The sequence below is a fragment of the Cylas formicarius genome, unplaced genomic scaffold, assembly GCF_029955315.1.
Source record: "Cylas formicarius isolate icCylForm1 unplaced genomic scaffold, icCylForm1.1 PGA_scaffold_4__25_contigs__length_36172078, whole genome shotgun sequence".
NCBI lineage: Eukaryota > Metazoa > Arthropoda > Insecta > Coleoptera > Brentidae > Cylas > Cylas formicarius.
In genome coordinates, this window is record NW_026844334.1 from 34767120 (window position 1) to 34787933 (window position 20814).

The window sequence follows — 20814 nt, forward strand, 5'->3', positions numbered from 1 at the left end:
TAGCAGATTACGGATGAGTGGGCAAAGCCTGCGGGTTCAAACGTTCGTTGGCGTATTTTATACAATATTTTCTTTAAATCATCTTATCGAAATATTTCGTTACTATGGAGCTCAGTTTACTACGCAATGAGTCCCGTAAATAGTAGGAAGTAGAATGTGGTTTTTGTGGAAAAAAGTGAAAATTACCGTTTCTGTTAACTGATCCACCATTTTTTAGACGCCACGATTGAAGTTAAAATAAATTAAGGTAGTAATGTTACTAATCCAAGTTTAAGAAATAGAGTATACAGGGTAGTCCACCATATTTTCGGTTTTTGTATAGCAAATCAAAGGGGAAAACTGTTAGCGGTATTATGTGGGACCACAAGGGGCGTATTCCAAAATGATTTGAAATTATACAAATCACAAAATTATACAAAATTTTATTATACCATTGGTTACTCTACTCAGTATGTCCAAGATAATGATATGGAAATCATAAGGGATGCGAAACTACGAGATTAGAAAAAGCTACAAAATTTAAAACCTAACAACTTGCTATTGATAAAACTAAAAATTTCCATCATTCACGAAGATACACCAAAAAAACGTAAATTTGCCTATTTTGTTTTTATTTTTTTTTGTGTTATTTAAGTACATTTCGTTTCGGCGACATAATCATCAAATTTATTTTTTCATATGGTGCCTGAAAAAACTACACCTTGTATTAAATAGCATTTTTCTACTCCCTCCTTTGCCCGTAAACTAGTCAATTATAGACCGATCTAGCGTGCGGAATGTGTCCTTTTACCAAGTCAAGGTTATTTTCTATGGATGCGAGCCACGTCCTCGTCGTGGTCCAGGAGGTTGCACTAACGCTCAGAGTTAGAGAACCATCCTAGAAAAAGGCACTAAATGTGTTCCATAAATCCGAACCTACATATTAAACCAAAAACAATGTCGATGTCTAGATATTCGGTGTATTCAAGGACTGCCTCTTGCCCAACAATGAGCATTTCGCCGTTTAAAAGTTCCATCATTTTTTAGTTTTGTCCGACCAAATAATCTTATGGTGAAAGTTTCCATCTTTCTGACACTTCCTAGCATACCATTTGCAAAATGTTTTTCACTTTCATTCATTACCAGCTCTGAGCGTTTGACAATTCCTAAATTTGAACCCGTGAAGTTCTTATTTTCTTAAAATGAAATGAGCAGAAGATTTGGCGATATTTTTTAACTGATGCTTCCGGATTTTAAGTTACAACTAACAATAAATTATTTACTTTTTCTTCATTTATTTCTGGATAATTTGTGTACACGGTTGTCTTCTCTCTGGGTAGTTATTTAAAGACCGCCAGCTGCAACGGCATTACTATAGCATAAGATATAACATTGTCGCATATCGAAGTTCTCATCAGATAAAATAGCACTTTCCATTATGAATGGCCAGAAGAAAGAACAGCAAAAAGACACAATAACAATGTTAAAAAGCGGCATGTACCAATATGTTAATAACATTATTTTGACAAATCATTGAAAATTTTGTAGAAAAGAAACGTTTTACTTAAAATCTCTCACCCTTATCGTGTAGAGTTTAAAAAGTGACAAAAAAAGTTATTTTCATTTTTATAGCTCTTTAAATAACAATAACAAGTCGAATCGGCAAATTCAGTTTTTTTTTGCATATCTTCGGAATTTTATTAATTTTCTCAAGAACTTGTTATTAACATTTTCAATTTGCGCTATTTTTTTGAATTTAACCATTTTGATATCTCATGTGACGTCCCCATCTCGGAGACACTCTGTACCAAATATATGTAAGTTATTGTTGCATTTTCTATACCTAAACCTCTTAATTTCGATGTTAAAGCTTCACTTCAATATTCTACAAAGTGTGGTGAAAAAAGTGACCCAGATTTTGATCACACATTTTATTAAGTAACTTCCTAAAGTTAAATTTAAGATCCGGCAGTTAGTGGCTTGGTTTGACGCAGAATTAAATTATAATACTATAATATTATTGATATCATATATGTGTTTCCCATCGATGTCTCTTCTACTCCTCCCCCTCAGGAAAAGCGAATTGATATGATTTTGGTCATCGTTGAGTGTAAGCTATCAGTCTTCATTCTAATAGGTGTTCAATGGAAAATTTGTTGCAGCTTTTTCATGACACAGGCGGTGTGTCTTATATTAAACCATAACGACAAAAATATCTGTTATCGTTAGAAATCTAATCTTTGGTTGAAAACCCTCACACTGGAATATGCATATAGAGCCTTTAAATAATAACACAAATTTAGTCCGTATCATATTTAACTAAATCAACAGCTTCTTGAAAAAGATTATGTTTGATCATTGTTATTTTGTTTATGGATTTTAGAAAAGTGTGGTGGCGCACAAAATATGATTTGAAAACGTGCTGTCACTATACTAACAAAATCCTAATACTCTAAAAGCCTTGATCACCAGCAGAGATGCACTGCTAACGGGTGGGGTGGAATAATTGCAAGCCGAATGGTAGGTCCATACTTTCTTGATGGTCACTTGAACAGCGCTGTTTCTCGAATTTTTTACGACCAATTGTTATATTATTATTATTGTTATATTGTTATAAACTATGCCTCCTCATATTCGTCAGCGGATCAGGATGCAGATAGATGGTCCTGTATATTTTGTTAGACGTGTTACAAACGAGTTAGATCGACAAAAATGTTGTTGTTTAGCTTATTTTCTAAGGTTTTCAGCTTATTTGAATTTGATTAACATTTCTGCAGAATGTCACAGAAGAAGTTTATTTTTTTTTTACTCATTATCCATTCGTTATCCGTAAAAACAGACCATCACCAGGAAAGAAGATGGCAAAAATTCTCAAAAATTGTGACCTAACAAGATATGGTGAAATATGAGTTTATCGAACTCGATTACGCAATATTAGCTGAACAAGGCATGAATACGCTGTTATCATGATTAAACTATGCAGTACAAGGGTATCTCAAACAAGCTTTTTAGATTCCTGTGACGACTTCCATAAATGAATTTTAGATTACTGCAGGCAACCTTTAACTGGCTTGTAACGTGCCTATAAACATTAGCCGAGAATCTAGAGTAAGTCCTTTTCTTTTGGATATGCCACAAAAAAGCAAAACAGAGTTCTCTATAGAATTATTGTTGCTATTATTATCAGTTTAATTGTCATTTTCAAATCATCACTGATGAAAGATTAAGTACGAGCATATGTTCAGTGCTTGCTTCGTTAAGGCCTTTTTTAGAAAAAGACTATTACATTTGAGTGTCATCGTCAAAATCACAAAACGCTCATGATGTTATGATGTTGCAAACCTGGACCTAAGATTCGCAAACAGAAATAGGCCCAACATTCCACCCTAGCATACTTTCTTGCTAAGAGCCAAAGGTCTAAAAGTTCATTCGTCATGTATTAGTTTTTGCGTTCTGTCATTTAAAAAGGATGATACGAATTGACAAAACAGATTCTGATTCTTGCTTGATTGCTTGTGCACTATTTGCTGCAGAACATTGGAGAGTGTAAGCAGAATACTAATAGAAAGCAATTGCGCGCACTCTGTAGGTTTTTTTTTATTTTCTATACCAATATGTCAAAAAAGGCTAAACACATTTTAATAAACGTGAAGTCGTTAAAAAAGGTTTTTCATAGACTACTAATGTGCTTTAAGTGACGCGATTTGGGTTGCTTACTATGCCAACAGGTGGATTTTACTGTCATAATGATAAAAAAATAATTTACTGAAAAAAGAAATAAATTCAATGATATGCATCTGAATATCTTCCACTCTACCGGGTTGTTATTAATTCACAATAATCTAGTTTAAAAAAACAACGCGGTAAGCTATTATTAAAGATACCAAAAATTATTTAAAATGAAAATAAAATATCATTATTTATGTTCACTATTTTTTTACAATTCCTTCGAAGGGCACTAAATTAGTAGCTGAAATTTTTGCATTTTGACATGTTTAGCTGTTTTCAAATATTTTATATTATAATTTACATTATAATAAATTATCACGATTGCCATATCGTTATCTAATGCCTGTCAAAGTCAAGTTCTGAAGAAGCCAACAGGATGATTGGCGAAACGTCAGCAATTTCGACTCAGCAAAAACCGACGCAGGAAGAATCCAGAAGTTTTGTAAAAAATGTTACAATAGCCTGTGGAAGTTTCTTTGAAAAAAAAAGTATCATTAATAGCGATTTCCAAGGATATTTGACACAGTTTACGATACTGTTTAAACCAAATTATCTCATCTTAAACAGTTTTTTATTTATGAAAAATAACTTACCCACAAAAACGAAAATTTTCAGAATCTTGCAGAAATTTTTGCCCATAAACGACACACCCCGAATATAATTCAAAATATGTTCGTAATACGCAATACGTAATACGAATTTTTTCAAAAGAGAAAATGGTTTGCGAGAAAATGCTGTAAAATAATGACGAATATAAATACAAAAATTGTAGCATTTTGTTCAGAATTTTCATTTTAAAAAAATGCCGAAAGTAAAAATTATAGCACAAGATTTTCCGCGCCTCCTTGTTTAATAATTTTGCCGTTAATAGTTTTCAAGAAAATGATTTTTTTCTGGAAGCCAAAACAACCTAAAAAAAATCACAAATTTTTAAAAAATACTTGGCGAGATTTGATTGCTTCCAGTTTCCAAAGTTTAGATGCGGGTACCGACTTTTACTTTTCTGCTAAATTTGAAGTCGATAGCTGCAAATTTAAGACACCTATTACGTTTTTGAATATAGCACAGAATATCCGGAATACCCTGTGCAATATGTGAACACCTTAAACACAAAAGTTTTAGCTGCCCTATAAGGCCTTGTTAAACAAACGGACAACTGAAACGGAACCTTCTAGTTATGGTCAATTATCTTTGTAAGGGGAACCAAATTTTACGTTTTCTTGCAAATACCGCGCACATCCTATATATTTTTGAAAATTATAAAAAATATAGACTTGTAGCACTCGATCTCATGGATCTTTTTGGGGATAATTTTTTCTATTGCATAAACGATTTTTGAGAATTGATTTTTTTCTTGGGCCCTTACAAATATGGTTTTTAACTTTTGATCTGGGAGGTAAGCACTATATGTGTGCCAAATTTCATGGCAATAACTTCAAATTTCGGACACTTACAGTGTTGCATACCGATGTTCAAAAAACAATCGAAAATTGCAAAAAAAAATAGATGACGGCGTCTGATCGAAGCCATTTTTTGTAAGCTTATGTGCCGCATGGAGACAAACAGAAAGTGAATCTCAATTTCGTAGCTCAAACCATTCAAAAATAAAAACCAAAAGACGAGATCAGAAAACGGAGAACGGACAGACAAAAAACAATTTTTTTCGGCCCTGATTATTTCTGTGCCGATGGCGATCCCCTAGAACCTAGTGTAAATAATGATCTTTGGAGGAAGAACTGATAATAGCGTGATTAAAATGAGAAATAATAGCTTTGAGCAGTAAACTTAGGAGTGATGTTATCTAGCATGGGCGAAAGAGATATTGAACTTGAAAAAAACATAGCATCAGCCAATAGAGATTTTTATAACAATCAGGACCTGTCAGGAATAATATAAATCAATAAGTAATAATCAAAAAACTCAAAGATTTACAAAACAAACTTAATTGTATGCAGCCTAAACCATGGCACTGACGAAAAGAGATGAAGAAAATATGGTAGTCCCTGTTGGGGGTAGACGAAAATAATTAGAGGACTAGAACCAACCAGGAGATACTAGCAGATTTAAATCTCAGGGGTTGGAGCATGTGTGTAGAGCATGAGGGAAAAGGAGGAAAAGATCCAGATCAAGATTGTTAGAGAAAGTTAAGGAGGACATGAGAAGAGCGGGAGAGCGGGCAGTAAGAAGAGAATGGAGAAACTTCATGAGAAAAGTACGAAACAGCAGAAATGGGAATTGATTCACTTCGTCAATTGGATTAAAAAGTTTCCTAAAAGCGGCTTATCTTCCTTTAGGAATGTGAAGCCTCTATCTGTATATCTATCTATCATCGTACCTCGTATATTTCCATTATCGATGTTATTAATTATAAAATATCAAGAAAATTAAACATTAATAGCTGTTATTTTGCTACATGCACATTTTTCATCCGAAAGAACGAGCGAAATTCGTACTTTTGTAAAATTTAACATTTTCCAGGCAATCAATATAATTACAATCATATCGAGGGGACGTTGAATTATTCCATCGAAACTATTTAAAGCGTTAGACGAGCGAACAAATAGTAGACATAATCTAAGGGATTTGTTCGACCGTCGACAGTTTCTTAGGACAAGTGTTATCCCTCGAGATCTGGTCCGTATAAAGTTGTAAGACATTAATCCTAGCAAATGTATTTGAAGAAGAATTTATTTTTGTTTTCAAGATTCGCTCTCCGCTTGGTATCAAATATGACCAGCTGACTGTCTAACTTTAAGTATCATTCGTATAGTTGAACCGTTGTTGGGTAAAACTTTGTCCCGCGTCGTCGTCCAGTTTAAGTTTGAAGAACAATGTTTTAAGTAGAAGTTGTAATTTAACAAAAAATTAATTGTTTTCCTTCACTACTAACCCCTAAATTATAGAGGCTGGCAACTTTTTCAATGGGATTGTATAGCTTGAATTATATAGCTACCAAATTAACTTAACAGAGCTGGACTAACAAATATTTTTAGATAAAACTAACCTCGTTGGTTTTAGTATTTTCCTGGCAGCACTATCGTTTCCAATTTTAAAAGAAAAAACAAATAAAAAAGTTGTGTGTGTTTTCATTTAAAATAAAACACCCCGTATTTTTGTGCACTTGCGCGGATTCTTTGTAAAAACAAAGTAAATTTTCAAATTAATACTTCACGTCCATTGTTACTGGTTTCAAAGGACAAAAAAAAATGAAATAAATATTGCAAATAGAATAGAAGAAACTAAAGGAGAGCCCTCGGTTGACTGATTGCCATATTGGTGAAGGGTAAAGACCTGAGTCGCGGTTAAGATTGTTTGTTTGCTTATGGATTTCTATAGATTCTCGAATTTTTCATTGGTGGAAGAATGGATTACATGCAAGACTTTTAGTTTTATTTAATAAAATTCGATGTCGGCTTTCGCGATTGTGTTCGGCAACTACTGATAAATATATTTGTCTTAGTATTAAGGCTCTTTCATGTTATTCGAGCGCAGTTGTATTGTGTAATGTATTCTTTGTCGCATATGCATAAAATGCTGCAAGCAACTGGTATTTCAAACGAAATTTTGTCTTTGACGAATCGAAGATGTTGTTAGATTTTTGGACAAGTGGTAAATCTGATTTTGAAGTTATATTTCTCAAGAAACTTTGATATGTGGTGAGTGTTGTTTTGACTCTAAGGAAGGACGGACAACAGTCGCAAGTCTGGGGTAGTTTTTAGACTGATTGTCTTTGCAAAGTTGTGGTGAAGTGTATTTTATGTAGCGTAACGTAGCGTTTCCATAATTTTGGTTTTAGGTGATAGGTGTAGAGAGTTTTCTTTTCAAAGGCTTCTATAAATATATTCGCGATGACTGTAGCTAATACTCCGACGTTTGTTCAAAAATTTGACCGTTTTAAATATGTTCCACACACGCAGTTTTCAATTAAGATGAGAAGGTTTGGTTTCAGATTGTCGAATTTTAATATATCTCAAATAATCTTGAACGTACAGAGAATGAACGATGAGAGATGGCCAAAAAGAGCACTAAAACACCCAAAAACAGATGGAAAAAAGAATGACCTCATGGAACGATGGTATAAGAAATATAATGAAGGACAGAGCAATTAAAGAAGATGAGTGCAGGAATAAAGATAAATGGCGGTCGAAATGTGGAATGCGGCAGAAGCTGTAGGAACTCCACTATATATATATATATATATATATATATATATATATATATATATATATATATATATATATATATATATATATATATATATATATATATATATAATGTTGAATGTTTCAGGAATAGGGACGTTAGTAAAGCTACGTCGAATCTAACCAGAATGTAATTCTTTTTAATTATTAATTGAAATGAAAGGAATTAAATACCAAATTACCAGTTTTTCATATCAAGCTTTTAATATAGAAGCAAGATATTTTGCTAGAGAATATGCTGACAATAGGTTGAAGGGGTAATCCTGGTTTGTGAATCTTAGGGAGTTCGTGGAGTCGACAAAATTTAGAGTCATTAGGGGTGACATAATTTTTCACGCATTCTGATAGAAAAGAAGCCTTCATAACAGATTTAAGGTTGCGTTTCATAGGGTGCGTAGAAGTTGACGATAGGATCCGTCAGTAAGAATATCTTTATTTTTTTCCTGGTGTTCATTTGTGTTCATTTCTTTTATCTCCATTTAGAATTGAGGCTTTGGAATATTATATTTGGGAGGTTTTGATTTTTTAAGGATTTTTGCTGTTTCAAATCGTATTAGTTGTTTGAGATGGTAGTTTGTTTAGGATAGAAACGGCATTTGAAATGATTTTCTCATTTTGGGATAATACGTGGGGCAAGGACGAAGTTGGAACCTTTCGCAAGAATTAATTTTTCCGTGTCAGACAGTTGGTACGGTACATTTACGACAGCGTTTGGTCGTTGAGAAGAGTTTGGTGATTTCACTAGCATTGATGATAGTTTTTAAAAAATATCTGGGTAGAAGATAAACGAAGATTTTCAGCTTTGTGACGGAGCAAGTTTGAAAGGGCATCGAACATGGGGACCAAATGGAAGCAATTTTAAGATGTAGAGACAGAAGAATCTTATTGATTTTGTCTATTTTTTCACATTTTTCCATGAATGCTTTCTGGAAGTAAAGCAAAACTAGATTTACGAATAATTTTAAAAGCGGTTTTGACATGATGGGATATTGTAAGAAAATTAGGGATAACGTTATGGTCTCTACAACTTAACAAAACTGTCAGTGTAGAAATTAATCTTACCAGTTTCAGTCGGTGATTCTTCGACCTGTTTTCCCTATGTATTTTTTGCCACAGCCGCACGTTATACTGTCTGTTGTCGCCAAAATGAATCTAATCCGATCGTGAAAATGAGTTGTTGCGTAAATGTATCGCCAACAAAAAACAACATTTTGCTTAAGATAGCAGGAGTTTTCGGGCAAAGGGAATATTGAAAAATAGGACGAAAAATACCATATATGGTAAAGACTGCGACAAATAGACTCATAAGGAGATTACAAACTCAACCATAAAACCAATCTCAATCGATCAAACTAACATTCTTGCATGTAATCAATTGTTCTAGCAAAAATCCGAGAACTCATATAAATTTCTAAACAACCAAACAGTTCTAACCGTGATACATTGCTTTACCATTCAGCAATATGGGAATCAGTCCTCCGAGACAATGTTCATGCGCCTCCCTTAGATCCGCCGCCGTTAAACAATATATAAGCAGTTACGGAGTCGATTGAAATTCAGTCTCGGATAAGCTCTGAACAAGCTAACAGGATGATTGACTAAAAGTCAGCAACAACCTAAACATCTCTAGAATATTAAGTAAAAAAAATGTTTTAGGTTACAAAAGGCCACCTCGAAAAGATTTTTTTGTATCCAATAAAATCTTGTAGTCCGTATTCCCCGCAGGAACCATGGAAACTGACCGAACTGGGGCTGAAATACGATCGACAGTGGATGGTGGTAGGTCCATCCGGAACATGTATAACGCAAAAGCAAATTAAACGGTTGTGTCTCATCAAACCTGAATTGGATATCAATAGAAATAAGTTGAAAATCACTTTCAGAGGTAAATATTTGCTTTTACGTATGCCACAGAATTGAAAATTATGTGAATAGATTATAATAGCAACCTTGGCAATTTTTTTTAGATGAAAACCAAATCGAAATTCCGCTTGATTTATCGGAAAGCGACTTAAAAGAGGCATATTTTTGTAAAAGTAAAGTTTGTAGCGACCAAGTTCAAGGTTATGACTGTGGCGACAACGTGAGCGAATGGTTGTCAGCGATGTTGGATTATCCGGGATTGCGACTGCTCAGGCAATGCGAATTCAACAATGAAATTTCTGGTCGAAAATGCAAAAGAGGCAAGTAACTTTGAATGCAGCGAGTATGATGTTATATTAATATTTAAGTAATATTGTCAATTACAACTTTTTTTTTTTGATAAAGCAATATGTTCAGTAGGACTTTTATAAGCCGCAAATATCCGAAAACAGTATGAATAATAACTGAGCATATTAGGAATTATGCCTAATTACTGAAACTGTTGTGATATTGCATAATAACCGAGCATTTTAAAAATTGTGCTTAATTACTGAAAACTGTTTATGATTGTGCATAATAACTTATCCATTGATAATGATTCTTTTTTAGGTGCCTCCTTCATTACTGAAGGTTGGCGACAATGGCAGCAAACTCTTCTCTATTTCTTGCCGTTCTCAATAGGGTTCATGTGTCTAATCTTGTCCACTCTCTTATGTTTTTAAGCCATGAACATTTTCGTCGTCCGGGACTGCTACGGTCCCCTAGCGTTTCTTCCATGATGAGTCTCAAAAGTTGAGATTTTTCTCCTTTATGTGCTAAATAGCTGATTTTGCGCCGTGTCTCGTACTGCATGAGTTCTGTTCTCATCATTCTTCTAACATTTTCATTTGTAATTAGTTTTGTCCATGGAATCTTCAAAAGTCTGCATTTCAAATGCTTTCAGTCGTTGCATTATTCTCTTTCAAATTGTCCAAGATTCCATGCCGTATAAGAGAATAGAATGAATGTATTTTTTCACAAAACGGTATCGAGTATCCAGTGACAGGGTAGTATTTGTTAGGAATGTTTTCATTCTCGCAAACGTGGGTCTTGCGTTTTCAATTCGTGCTCGAATTTCGGTCTCCGGATCAAGGTTTTGGGTAATCCAGCACTCGAGATATTTAAACTTTCTCACTTTTTCTATTGGAGTACCGTATATGCGTACATTAATATTGATGAATAACAGTTTCAGCAATTGCGCATAATTCCTAAAACACTTAGTTATTATGCATACTAACGGTTTGCGCATATATGTGGTAGCATATACCCAAATCTATAATCATTTCGCTATCCATAATATTAAATTAACATTAAATAGAAGAACTTAATAGTTCAATTAGTTCAATTAACTCTATAGATGTGTGAGAAATAATTTTCATACTTGCTCCATTTTTCATAAACCTTTTCGTATTAACACCACCATTCCAAATCCTTCTTATTTTAATTTATATAAACTAGCAATTTTTCACAGTATTATACCTTTAAACAAATTGCTTTTTAGAAGGGTTATTTGCCAAAGAAGAACTCTTTACCCAACATACAAAAATTCTTACACAAATGATATATATGTCACTTAAGCAACTACTTCAATCGTCATTTTCTAACTACTAGCTAAGCTTTATCTATGCTCCCTGTCTTAGGCACTGCAGTTGCTGTCGTTTGATATTTAACCGAAGAAAATCGGTTCATATAACACTTCATATTTCAACTTGAACTTGTTTTAACGAAGGACTTGTTATTTCGGATGTTTGGCAAAAAGCTCTTTTCTTGCTTTAAAAAGTTTTAACTCTGATATGCATAACAGCGATACCAGTATTGGTATTGGTATTAAAGGGGGGCGTCCTCGCGGGCGTCCAAGCACTTAGGCCACCAGATGGGCCCGTTGTGCTCACAGGCCGCTCTAGAGGGCGTCCAGATGCCGCTCCTCCTATAGAAGGTCAGCAACTCCTTTATCCCAATACCGTGCACTTCAATCGTCATTTTCTAACTACTAGCTAAGCTTTATCTATGCTCCCTGTCTTTGGCACTGCAGTTGCTGTCATTTGATATTTAACCGAAGAAAATCCGTTCATATAACACTTCATATTTCAACTTGAACTTGTTTTAACGAAGGACTTGTTATTTCGGCTGTTTGGCAAAAAAGCTCTTTTCTTGCTTTAAAAAGTTTTAACTCTGATATGCATAACAGCGATACCAGTATTGGTATTAAAGGGGGGCGCCCTCGCGGGCGTCCAAGCACTTAGGCCACCAGATGGGCCCGTTGTGCCCCCAGGCCGCTCTAGAGGGCGCCCAGATGCCGCTCCTCCTATAGAAGGTCAGCAACTCCTTTAGCCCAATACCGTGTACTGAGTCCGGATCTATCAGGGCCGTTCCGAAGACTCCCAATCTTGCCCATGTCAAAGCAGGGCACTTGTTAGTGCTCTACACTCCTTTCTGGTCAGTCTAAGCAGCTCCCTGGTCCGAGGGAGGGCGGGCCCATCCATCATAAGCCTCGCCTGCCTCATTCCCGGAGTAAGCCTCACACACGGGGCGATCTCCAAGCTGTTCTCAGGTCCCATATGCCTATGCGAGGAGCCCCCCCTGGCTAAGGCGTCCGCTGCCTCATTGCCCCGGATACTGGTGTGACCCGGGACACAGACCAACGTGACCTTCCTCTCCTCAGCCACTACCTCAGTACCCTTTTGCACTCCGTTATCAACAAGGAGCGCGTACGCGCTGACTTCAGCGCCATAAGTGCAGCCTTACTATCCGAGCAGAAGAAGACCCTCCTGCTTCCATGGTTGAGCCGAAGAAGCACCTCTCTGGCCGCCATCAATAAAGCGAAAATTTCCGCCTGAAACACAGTGCAGTACTGACCCAGAGGGACCGACAAGCTCGATCCCGTTGTCTCGCAGTACGCTCCAGCTCCGGCCAAATTTCCCATTCTAGACCCGTCCGCGTACCAAACAAGTCCATCTCAGGAGCCAACTCTGCCCTCTCTCCACTCTTCCCTTCATGGGAAGAGAAAGGTCCATTTGTCAAAGAAGGTCATCTCGGGGATCATGATGTCACTCAGGATGCCCATCACCCCGCTATCCCCGGGCCAGCCCTCTAAAATGCCGTTCGGGCCCCGATTGAAGGTTCCCTCTCTACAGAGCCCGCAGCTCGCCAGCCTCACAGCCGTCCTGGCCGACTCCATCTGCACCCGATCCGCCAGAGAGGGCAAACCCACCAGAGCTTCTAGGGCCCTCGTCGGCGCCGTTCTCATGGCGCCCGTTATGCAGAGGCAAGCAAATCTCTGCAGTTTGTCAAGCCTTGCTCCTGCTCTTTTCGTCCCCGGCCACTGCCCCATGCGTGGGCGATACCAGTAACAAATTAAATTTTTTATTAGTGAAGCACAGAACAAAAAAAATTTTACTTATAACAACATTCAAATTTATAATTTTTTGCCACAAATTCTAAGCCCTTCTCAAGTAACTTATGGCTTATTAGAGGGTTTGTACTCACGGCATATATAATTTTCGTCTTTTAATTTTTTTTGTTATTAGTAGGCATATATTTGTTATTATAGTTTTTGCATAGGAAACAACAGATAATACAATATAATTTATCTTAGATGGTGTGTTCATAACATGAGGCGCTATCTACTTAAACTAGGTTTTAGTCTCTTTTACCAGGGTTAAATTTGAATGGTCTGAGCCTAGACTAGACTGCGCCTTGTATATATTTTCGTACATTTCTACTTTGATTATTATGCATAAAGTGGATTATCATAATTATTATTATATGGTTCAAAACTTACATCCTGGCCGGCGCACAGTGCCGAATAGTTTTGTAGTTGTTATTTGCATAAAGTTAATTCAGAAAATAATTTTGAAAATTGCGTTTATGTGGTTCAAGATTGTCGTGTCAAGGAAATAAGCATGTAACATTTTCACGGGAACGGTAAGATCGGTTTGATTTTAATAGGTCATGGTATAAAATGGGAAGAACACAACACGGTTGAACGCTTGAATTAGTTCAAATTTGTCATTACATATTTACAAAATGTTTTTTAACTACTTCCGACGAAAATCACTTTCCCAAAATTAATTAGGAAACCAAACGTATAATGTTGAAAAAACAACATCTAACTTTGAAACTAAGTAAGAAAGTTGATTCATATCTCAACTTTCTTACTTAGAAATAGACGACTCTCAGCACGATTCATTAGATTCGAGAGATAATTATGGAGTATGTGGTTTTCAGTAGAAAAACTTTATAATTGAGTGCTAATTTTAAAGTTTAAAAGGCAACAACAACAACAGATGCATTGATTACTAATAAAATTATGTGCATACAAGGTTAGTCGGTTCTAAATTCAAATTTTGCAAGATATATCCTCTTTTACCCTAACGAAAATATCCATTGTATGCTAGAACATCGTACTCAACGTCCTCAAAAGCGGTGGGTTAGAATAATTGGTAGAAAATTATAGGGCCTTTCTTTTTATGGACGAAATTTTCACTGGTGAAAAATATTTCACCCTTTTAAGGATTCAAGTCACCTCCCAAATAGCTTTGCAATATCCGTTCGCTTGTTGAACTCCGACTGGAATCCTGATTATCAGAAATGGAGAACTAGGGATGATTGATAACCGCGTATGTTTTCAACCTCCCCATTATACACAATATATAAGAGAGTACCTGAATCAAATGTCTCCAAATAGGTGTGTTGGACGAAAAGGAACTACCGAGTCGCCGCTTTGTTCACCAAATTTAAACAACATAGTTTTTTTCTTTCGGATCACCCGATTCATTAGCCTAATTAGAAACTCCGCAGAATTTCTGAGATATATCTCCATTGCGCGACTCTGATTAACCCTTTATGTTATGCACATTGTTGAGTCAGCGAAATATACAATGTCTATTTTTAATTGGTTATTTTGTGCTATAATCAATACTGTCTGAATGTTTTAAACTGTATGGGAATTCAATTACTGGTAGAATGATTTGCAAAATGGGCAAACTTTTTAATGTTAATACATTTGATAGATGACATTGTAAACAAAAAGTATGGAAACCTCTAAAATTCTTACGAGTTTTGAAGAAAGAAAAACAAGAGAACACCTTAACAAAATTTTTAACAAAGAATATAGTGGGGACATTGATTTTACCTTAGAAACTCATATTCATTCATTCATTCTTCACTTAAGGAAGGTCCGTATCTTATATGCCATAATCTAATAGTTAAAATACATATTAGGAACGTAAAATGTTGCGCCCTCTTTATTATTTTGGCAGCAGAAATATGTAAAAGTTACTTTTTTTAAAAAGTTTGACCTTTTTGGTTCACAGGTTATAGTTTGATTGATTGTTGAGGCTGAAATAGAGTTTGTCAACAAAAAAACAGTTCGAAATCCATCGCTATGGAGAAGTGCGTTGTTTTTTGTTAAAATTAGGTTTTCATTTCGATTTTTATGAGCGTTGCAGAAAAGTTTTACTTTTTTTTTTTTTGAAAGTGATATTTTATATTACTTATCAATATTTGTTTTGTTATTTTGTTTGTTTGTTTTATATATTAAATGAATATGTTTCTTTTTTTGCATTAGATAGACCGTTACAAGAAGCTGTAGTAATAATTCATATTTGCAACAAGACGGAGCTCCCGCTGACTATGCGCGAAGTTTCAGTACCTATCCTAACACTATTTTTTCTGGCCACTGGGTGAGAACAAATAGCCTATAAGATGGCCCTTTAGGTCACCCGAGTTATCGATTTTGATTTGATATAACATATACAGTCCAGCACCAAACAATGGCCGATTTGGGAAATGCTAAAGAAATTGTGTTTCTAGAAACGCCATCAATATAAGATTTTTCTTTTGCACAATTAAAACAAAGTTCATTGTTTTTTTTTTAATAATAATGACTAGTTTTATTATAGTAGGGGTCTAAAGGTGTCTATTTTTCTTAGGCTAAATAAAAATTACCGCATATGTTCTGTTTTAAATGTTTATAATCTGTCAATGGCCAACCAAAAAAATCGAAATTATGTTTTTATTGTTTGCTTGACACTCAATCTTACTATCCATAAATACACAGGGTGACCAATTTAAAAATGTATAAGTGCGGTATTTGCTCGAAAATAATTAAAGATCTATTCGCCATGTTACTGAACAAAAATTTATACAAAAAATCAAATAAAAACTAACGTTCCCCATAAATTGCTAATCTGCTGTCGGTCATGTTCAGTATTGAAATCTAGAGAGTAAACCAAAACACAATATTGCATCTTATAACACGGACTGTTTGATAATCACTGACCTGTTTAATTTTGCACAGGAGAAGCCCGGATGTCGCTGGCGAATGAAGCCCAATTCCTTCTGGTCAACTTAGCGAGTGTGCAGTGGTTGAAAGGCCGAATTCCAGGTGACGAGCAGCGCGAACAAACTTTGGAGTCCCTCGTTTTACGTTTTAGACCGAATCTCGTAGTCGCATTTGATGAGCCCTTTGCAGAAATTTCACTCAAAATATTCCGCATAGGGGATATTGCGTTCAAGGTATGCGATACGTTTTGGGAAAATTTATGAAAACGGCAGCCGTAGTGCTTTTCCCCGTAAGAATTGTTAAAATATAGTCGTTTTGCTTTGTTTACGCCGGGTTTTGCCAGCAAGAGCAACGAGGTACGGTATTAGGGAAACGGGGAGTCCTAGAAATTTGAAAACAAATTTTAATAAGTAAATCGACCAAGATAAAATTATTTTCGAGTTTCTAGGTGCCGCATGTAATATCTAAATTTCAAACGTTAAACATAATTACAGTGAGTACTATTTTAAAATGGTTTGGGAGTTCGAACATTTTTCTAAATCAATGTATATCTCTGCCAAGAGCTTTAATGCATTTTAATAAACAGGTGGAGTTTTCTGACATAATCGCAAAATAATTAATTTACCGGAAAGAGATAACAACTTACCAGTAAAAACCTAACCTACAATATTATGATTAAAACAACTTAAGTTCAAAAAAACAGCTGATGTCTGACTGATCTCTGGTGTTCTTTTGGTCTGGTTAATATTTTTATTATTAATTGTCATTGTCACTTATGAACTTACTTACTTACACATAGCTCTCTCATGATATTTTTCGTAAGTTTTTTGGTTTCATGTGAATTGTATTTTATGTTTAGATTAGATGTTTAGTGTCTCAGAAAATTTTGGAAAAGGAGATTTAATGTCAAAACTTACTAGAATGTAGCCTGGATCTCACTTAATACTTTTCAGTTCTTGAATATAATGAAAAGAATTGAGTACAAAACTGGAACTTTTTCCTGTGAAAGGTTTTAAAATTGAGGCTAGATATTTGGCCAAAGAGTACATTGGTGCTGTCGATAGGTCGAAGAGGAAGATTTGTTTTGGGAATTTTTTTGAAGAGTGACCGTCTTTTTTATGGATTCCGGAAAAGGTGAAGCTTTAATGATAGATTTAATTTTCGGTTCCATTCCAAGAACCGTCAGGGTGGATGTCTTGAATTTTCCCTTGGAAGTCGGTAAAATTCATGAGAACAGCGGCGTTTCCCTTCGTATTTTGGAATATTTGGTGTTGGGTTTAGCTTTTTTGATAATTTTGGCTGTCTCGAAACGGATTTTATTTGCAGTTTGGGATGATGATTTATTTAGCCTAAATTGAAACACCTACGGGTTGCCCACTTGTCCCTGTCATCATTTGATGGGACAATTTGAAAAACTAGCCATGTAAAACCGAAGTTCTGGAAAAGATATGTAGATGATTTTTCGTTACTTGGCCACAAGTTGAGGAATCTCGTCCAACATTTCTAAACTATCTCAACTCCATAAACACAAACATCAATTTGACAATCGAATTAGAAAACAAGAATACTCTTCCTTTCCTAGACATTAATATTGACCGAAAACCAGACTTAACTTTAGACCATTACGTCTATAGCAAACAGAGACTCATACGAATCGACACCTCAATCATAGTTTTCAGAGCAATATTTCTGTCTCAGGTCGAATCTCTAAACCAGGAATTAACACATCTCACCTCAGTTCTCAACCCCCGTTTGCCACTGTAATACTCCTCTATGTTCCAAATGTCACCGATCAAAATTCAGAAAAAACATAACATCGAAACTAGATTCTGTACTTGCCCAAAAATCTCCCCACATCTACGATCGGTAAAAGATAAAATTCCTTTAAAAAACAGCAGATGTTTACAGCATGGCAGCTGTAACAATCAATACATCGCAGAAACAGGTCGAAAAATATCAAGCACATCAAAAGAACACCAGAAATCAGTCAGTCAGACTATTAATTATTTGAGATGCATAAACTATCCCCAGGATAGAAAATTACCTCAATTTGTTAATAAAAAATATTTTCACATGATGTCTTTAGGATATTATTTTAGTTTTTGAGGGAGTGTACGAGATGCCAAATGATCTGTATAGATCAGCAAACCGGTGAAACATCGAAGGAACCGCTACAAACATTATCGCGAGAGTTTCAGGGTAAGATACGTTTCGGTGTATATTTGAATCAAGAATCTCCAACAGCAAGCAACGTACTTGAACCCGGATGTACAGTTTTTGGGACTCCATAGAATTTAACTAGCAATTACTAGTGTTATTAAAATATTAAATTTCAACTTATTTCGTGTTTGTTTTGTCCTTTTCAGTGATTCATCGAGTTCTAGTACAAAATTTAGTTTCTCTTCATAGTTTTCTTATTTTTTGGAAATTTTGGTTAGTTTAGTGACTTTAGTTCAACACTTTGTGAAAAAAATTGTAATTTATGAAACATCATGCCAAAAATTTGAGACTCTAGATGGTTAACTTCAAAGACGATGTATATATTGCTTAGTCATGAACTTCTCGATATTTAACTAAAAAATAAATAAATTGCAGAGTAATTTTTCAAGGAGACTTAAACATGCAACCGCATATAGCTATGTCTAATGGCTATATGGGCTACCGTAATACGATTTATAAATCTTCTGGGTTCCTGCTGCCTCGGTTGTTGATGAATCGAACTTGTTGACGTTGCGCTTCTTGGCTTCTTCAGAGCCAAAGTGAAACTAGTTTCTACTTATATATTGTTTGATGGGACGGACCTAAAAGACGAACATTGTCTCGGATGGTACATGCAAGAATTTTAGTGATGAGTTTAATTGTCGTAGTTTTAAAGCTTTCTCATGATACTATTAACAAAACTTCTGGATTCCTCCTACGTCAGTTGTTGTTGAATCGAACTTGCTGACGTTTCGCCAACAAAGTCAATATTTGGAGAATTGACTAATATATTTATAAAGTTATAATCTCCTTGTGTGATCTAAAACAAAAAGGCTTTCGTGCTTCTCGTACGATATGGGAAAACTGAACAAAATACCCTACAATGTTATCAAATATTTTGGTAAAGGATCAAAGATCAATGATCATATGATTGACGATTTGACGATAACAATAAAATTCTTGTCTGTAGATTTAATGACAAGAAATGTCTCACTTGCTATCAATTATAACTCAATCACTTCTGTAACGCAAGTACAAAGATGGAAGAACTAGGATCAATCAAACAAGTACCAACACCACAGCCATAACTAATCACTAATTATGTATTGTGAACGGTTGCGTGCTTTGCCATATCGTGCACAAGGGGGAAAAGAGGATGTCAATCAAGGAATTTCGTATGGTCAGTCTTCCAAATACATCCCAGACAATTGTGCCAGATAACATAGAGTTTGACGTGAGGGAAAAACAAAAAAGATGTTAAATGATGAACTGCACAGGAAAAACACGAACATTTTGCCAAAAATGTAATATTACACTTTGCATGCCTGGTTGTTTTAACGATTTTCACACAAAAAGTTACTCCTCAAATAAATCGGAATAAACTTATACAGTTTTTTATCTTTTTTTATTTCATATTATAACAGCGTTCTCATACGGGTACAGCAGTTTTTGGAAGAACATAATAACTTATTTCCAAAATAATAAGTTTAGTGATCCAAAATACGGTTGGAATCTCTAAAAAAAAATAATTAGGTTTCGTAAAAAAAAAAATTTGGGCGTTAATGGGTTAATAACTTGACGCAAAAAAGAAACGATTGGCGACTGTTGATGATTATGACTCGGGCTACATTTATTCTCAACTGAGTTATAGTTGGTGGTTGGTAGGGCACAAGGGAAGTATTCCCGCAGAAAGCAGTTACCCAGTGAGTAGGGGCGCACTCGTGAAGCTCCCTAATAATACGTCTAATCTTGGTTAACAATTTTAGACCTGACCTGGTGACTAGATGACAACTGACTAATCGTCCAAAAATTTCGGATGACGAGTTCGAAAGGGAAAGGCAGAAACAACCCCAAAAGGAGAAGGAAAAAACTCTAAAATGGCAGGCTAGGTTTCAAAACGACCATCCAGCGCATAGGAAATTTGTGGTTTAACCACTGAGACAAATTGAATTGTGAATGGATGCACCATCTAGCTTGAAATATCCTGTCGCACATTGAGAAGACGTTTTTATATAGCATCCCATAACTGCCATCGGAAAAGTTAACTAAACTACCAGCATTTAATTATTCATTTAAGAAAACGGGACCTATTATTAAATCAAAATGAAAATCCCAGATATTCTGGGAAAATTGATCTTTACAATTTATAAGCCATTGGTGATTATCCCTTGTTCAGTATTTTAAGATGATGCAACCCCATTTGTGGTGAATGATCATCGGGAAACAATATTTTTCAAAAATTGTCATTAAAAAAATTAGATTCGACCCAATAACAGCAATCTAATCTTCTAATGTCTGTAAGAACATTGGTTCATAGGGCGAGATGATAAATCACGAAGTCTAATGCGTGGATTTGTATTGCTTTTAAAACAAGACATAAAAATAACAAAATAAAATCCGTCCGACAATTTCGGGACGTAAACTTAAATAAACGATGGACAAACAGCTAACTCACCACACAGCTGGCGCTCCAGCCGCTATTGACCTCCGGTAGGCTTCCTTTTATGTCCTATTCAG

General features: G+C 35.4%; 2 protein-coding genes across 4 annotated transcripts in view; one reads left to right on the forward strand and one right to left on the reverse strand.

The window, feature by feature from the left end:
• Window positions 1-18438, forward strand: part of LOC132700927 (molybdenum cofactor sulfurase 3) — a 62794-nt gene extending 44356 nt beyond the window's left edge. For 2 of the 3 annotated variants that reach the window (XM_060668521.1, XM_060668523.1), the window contains 4 exons: window positions 9567-9795; window positions 9878-10093; window positions 16114-16331; window positions 18198-18438. In XM_060668521.1, the coding sequence (XP_060524504.1) occupies window positions 9567-9795; window positions 9878-10093; window positions 16114-16331; window positions 18198-18389 (855 nt within the window). In that variant the 3' untranslated portion in view covers window positions 18390-18438. The remainder of the gene's footprint in view (window positions 1-9566; window positions 9796-9877; window positions 10094-16113; window positions 16332-18197) is intronic. The other variant, XM_060668522.1, reaches the window with a different exon arrangement.
• Window positions 1-20814, reverse strand: part of LOC132701219 (chaoptin-like) — a 701991-nt gene that overhangs the window by 50789 nt on the left and 630388 nt on the right. The window lies entirely within an intron of this gene.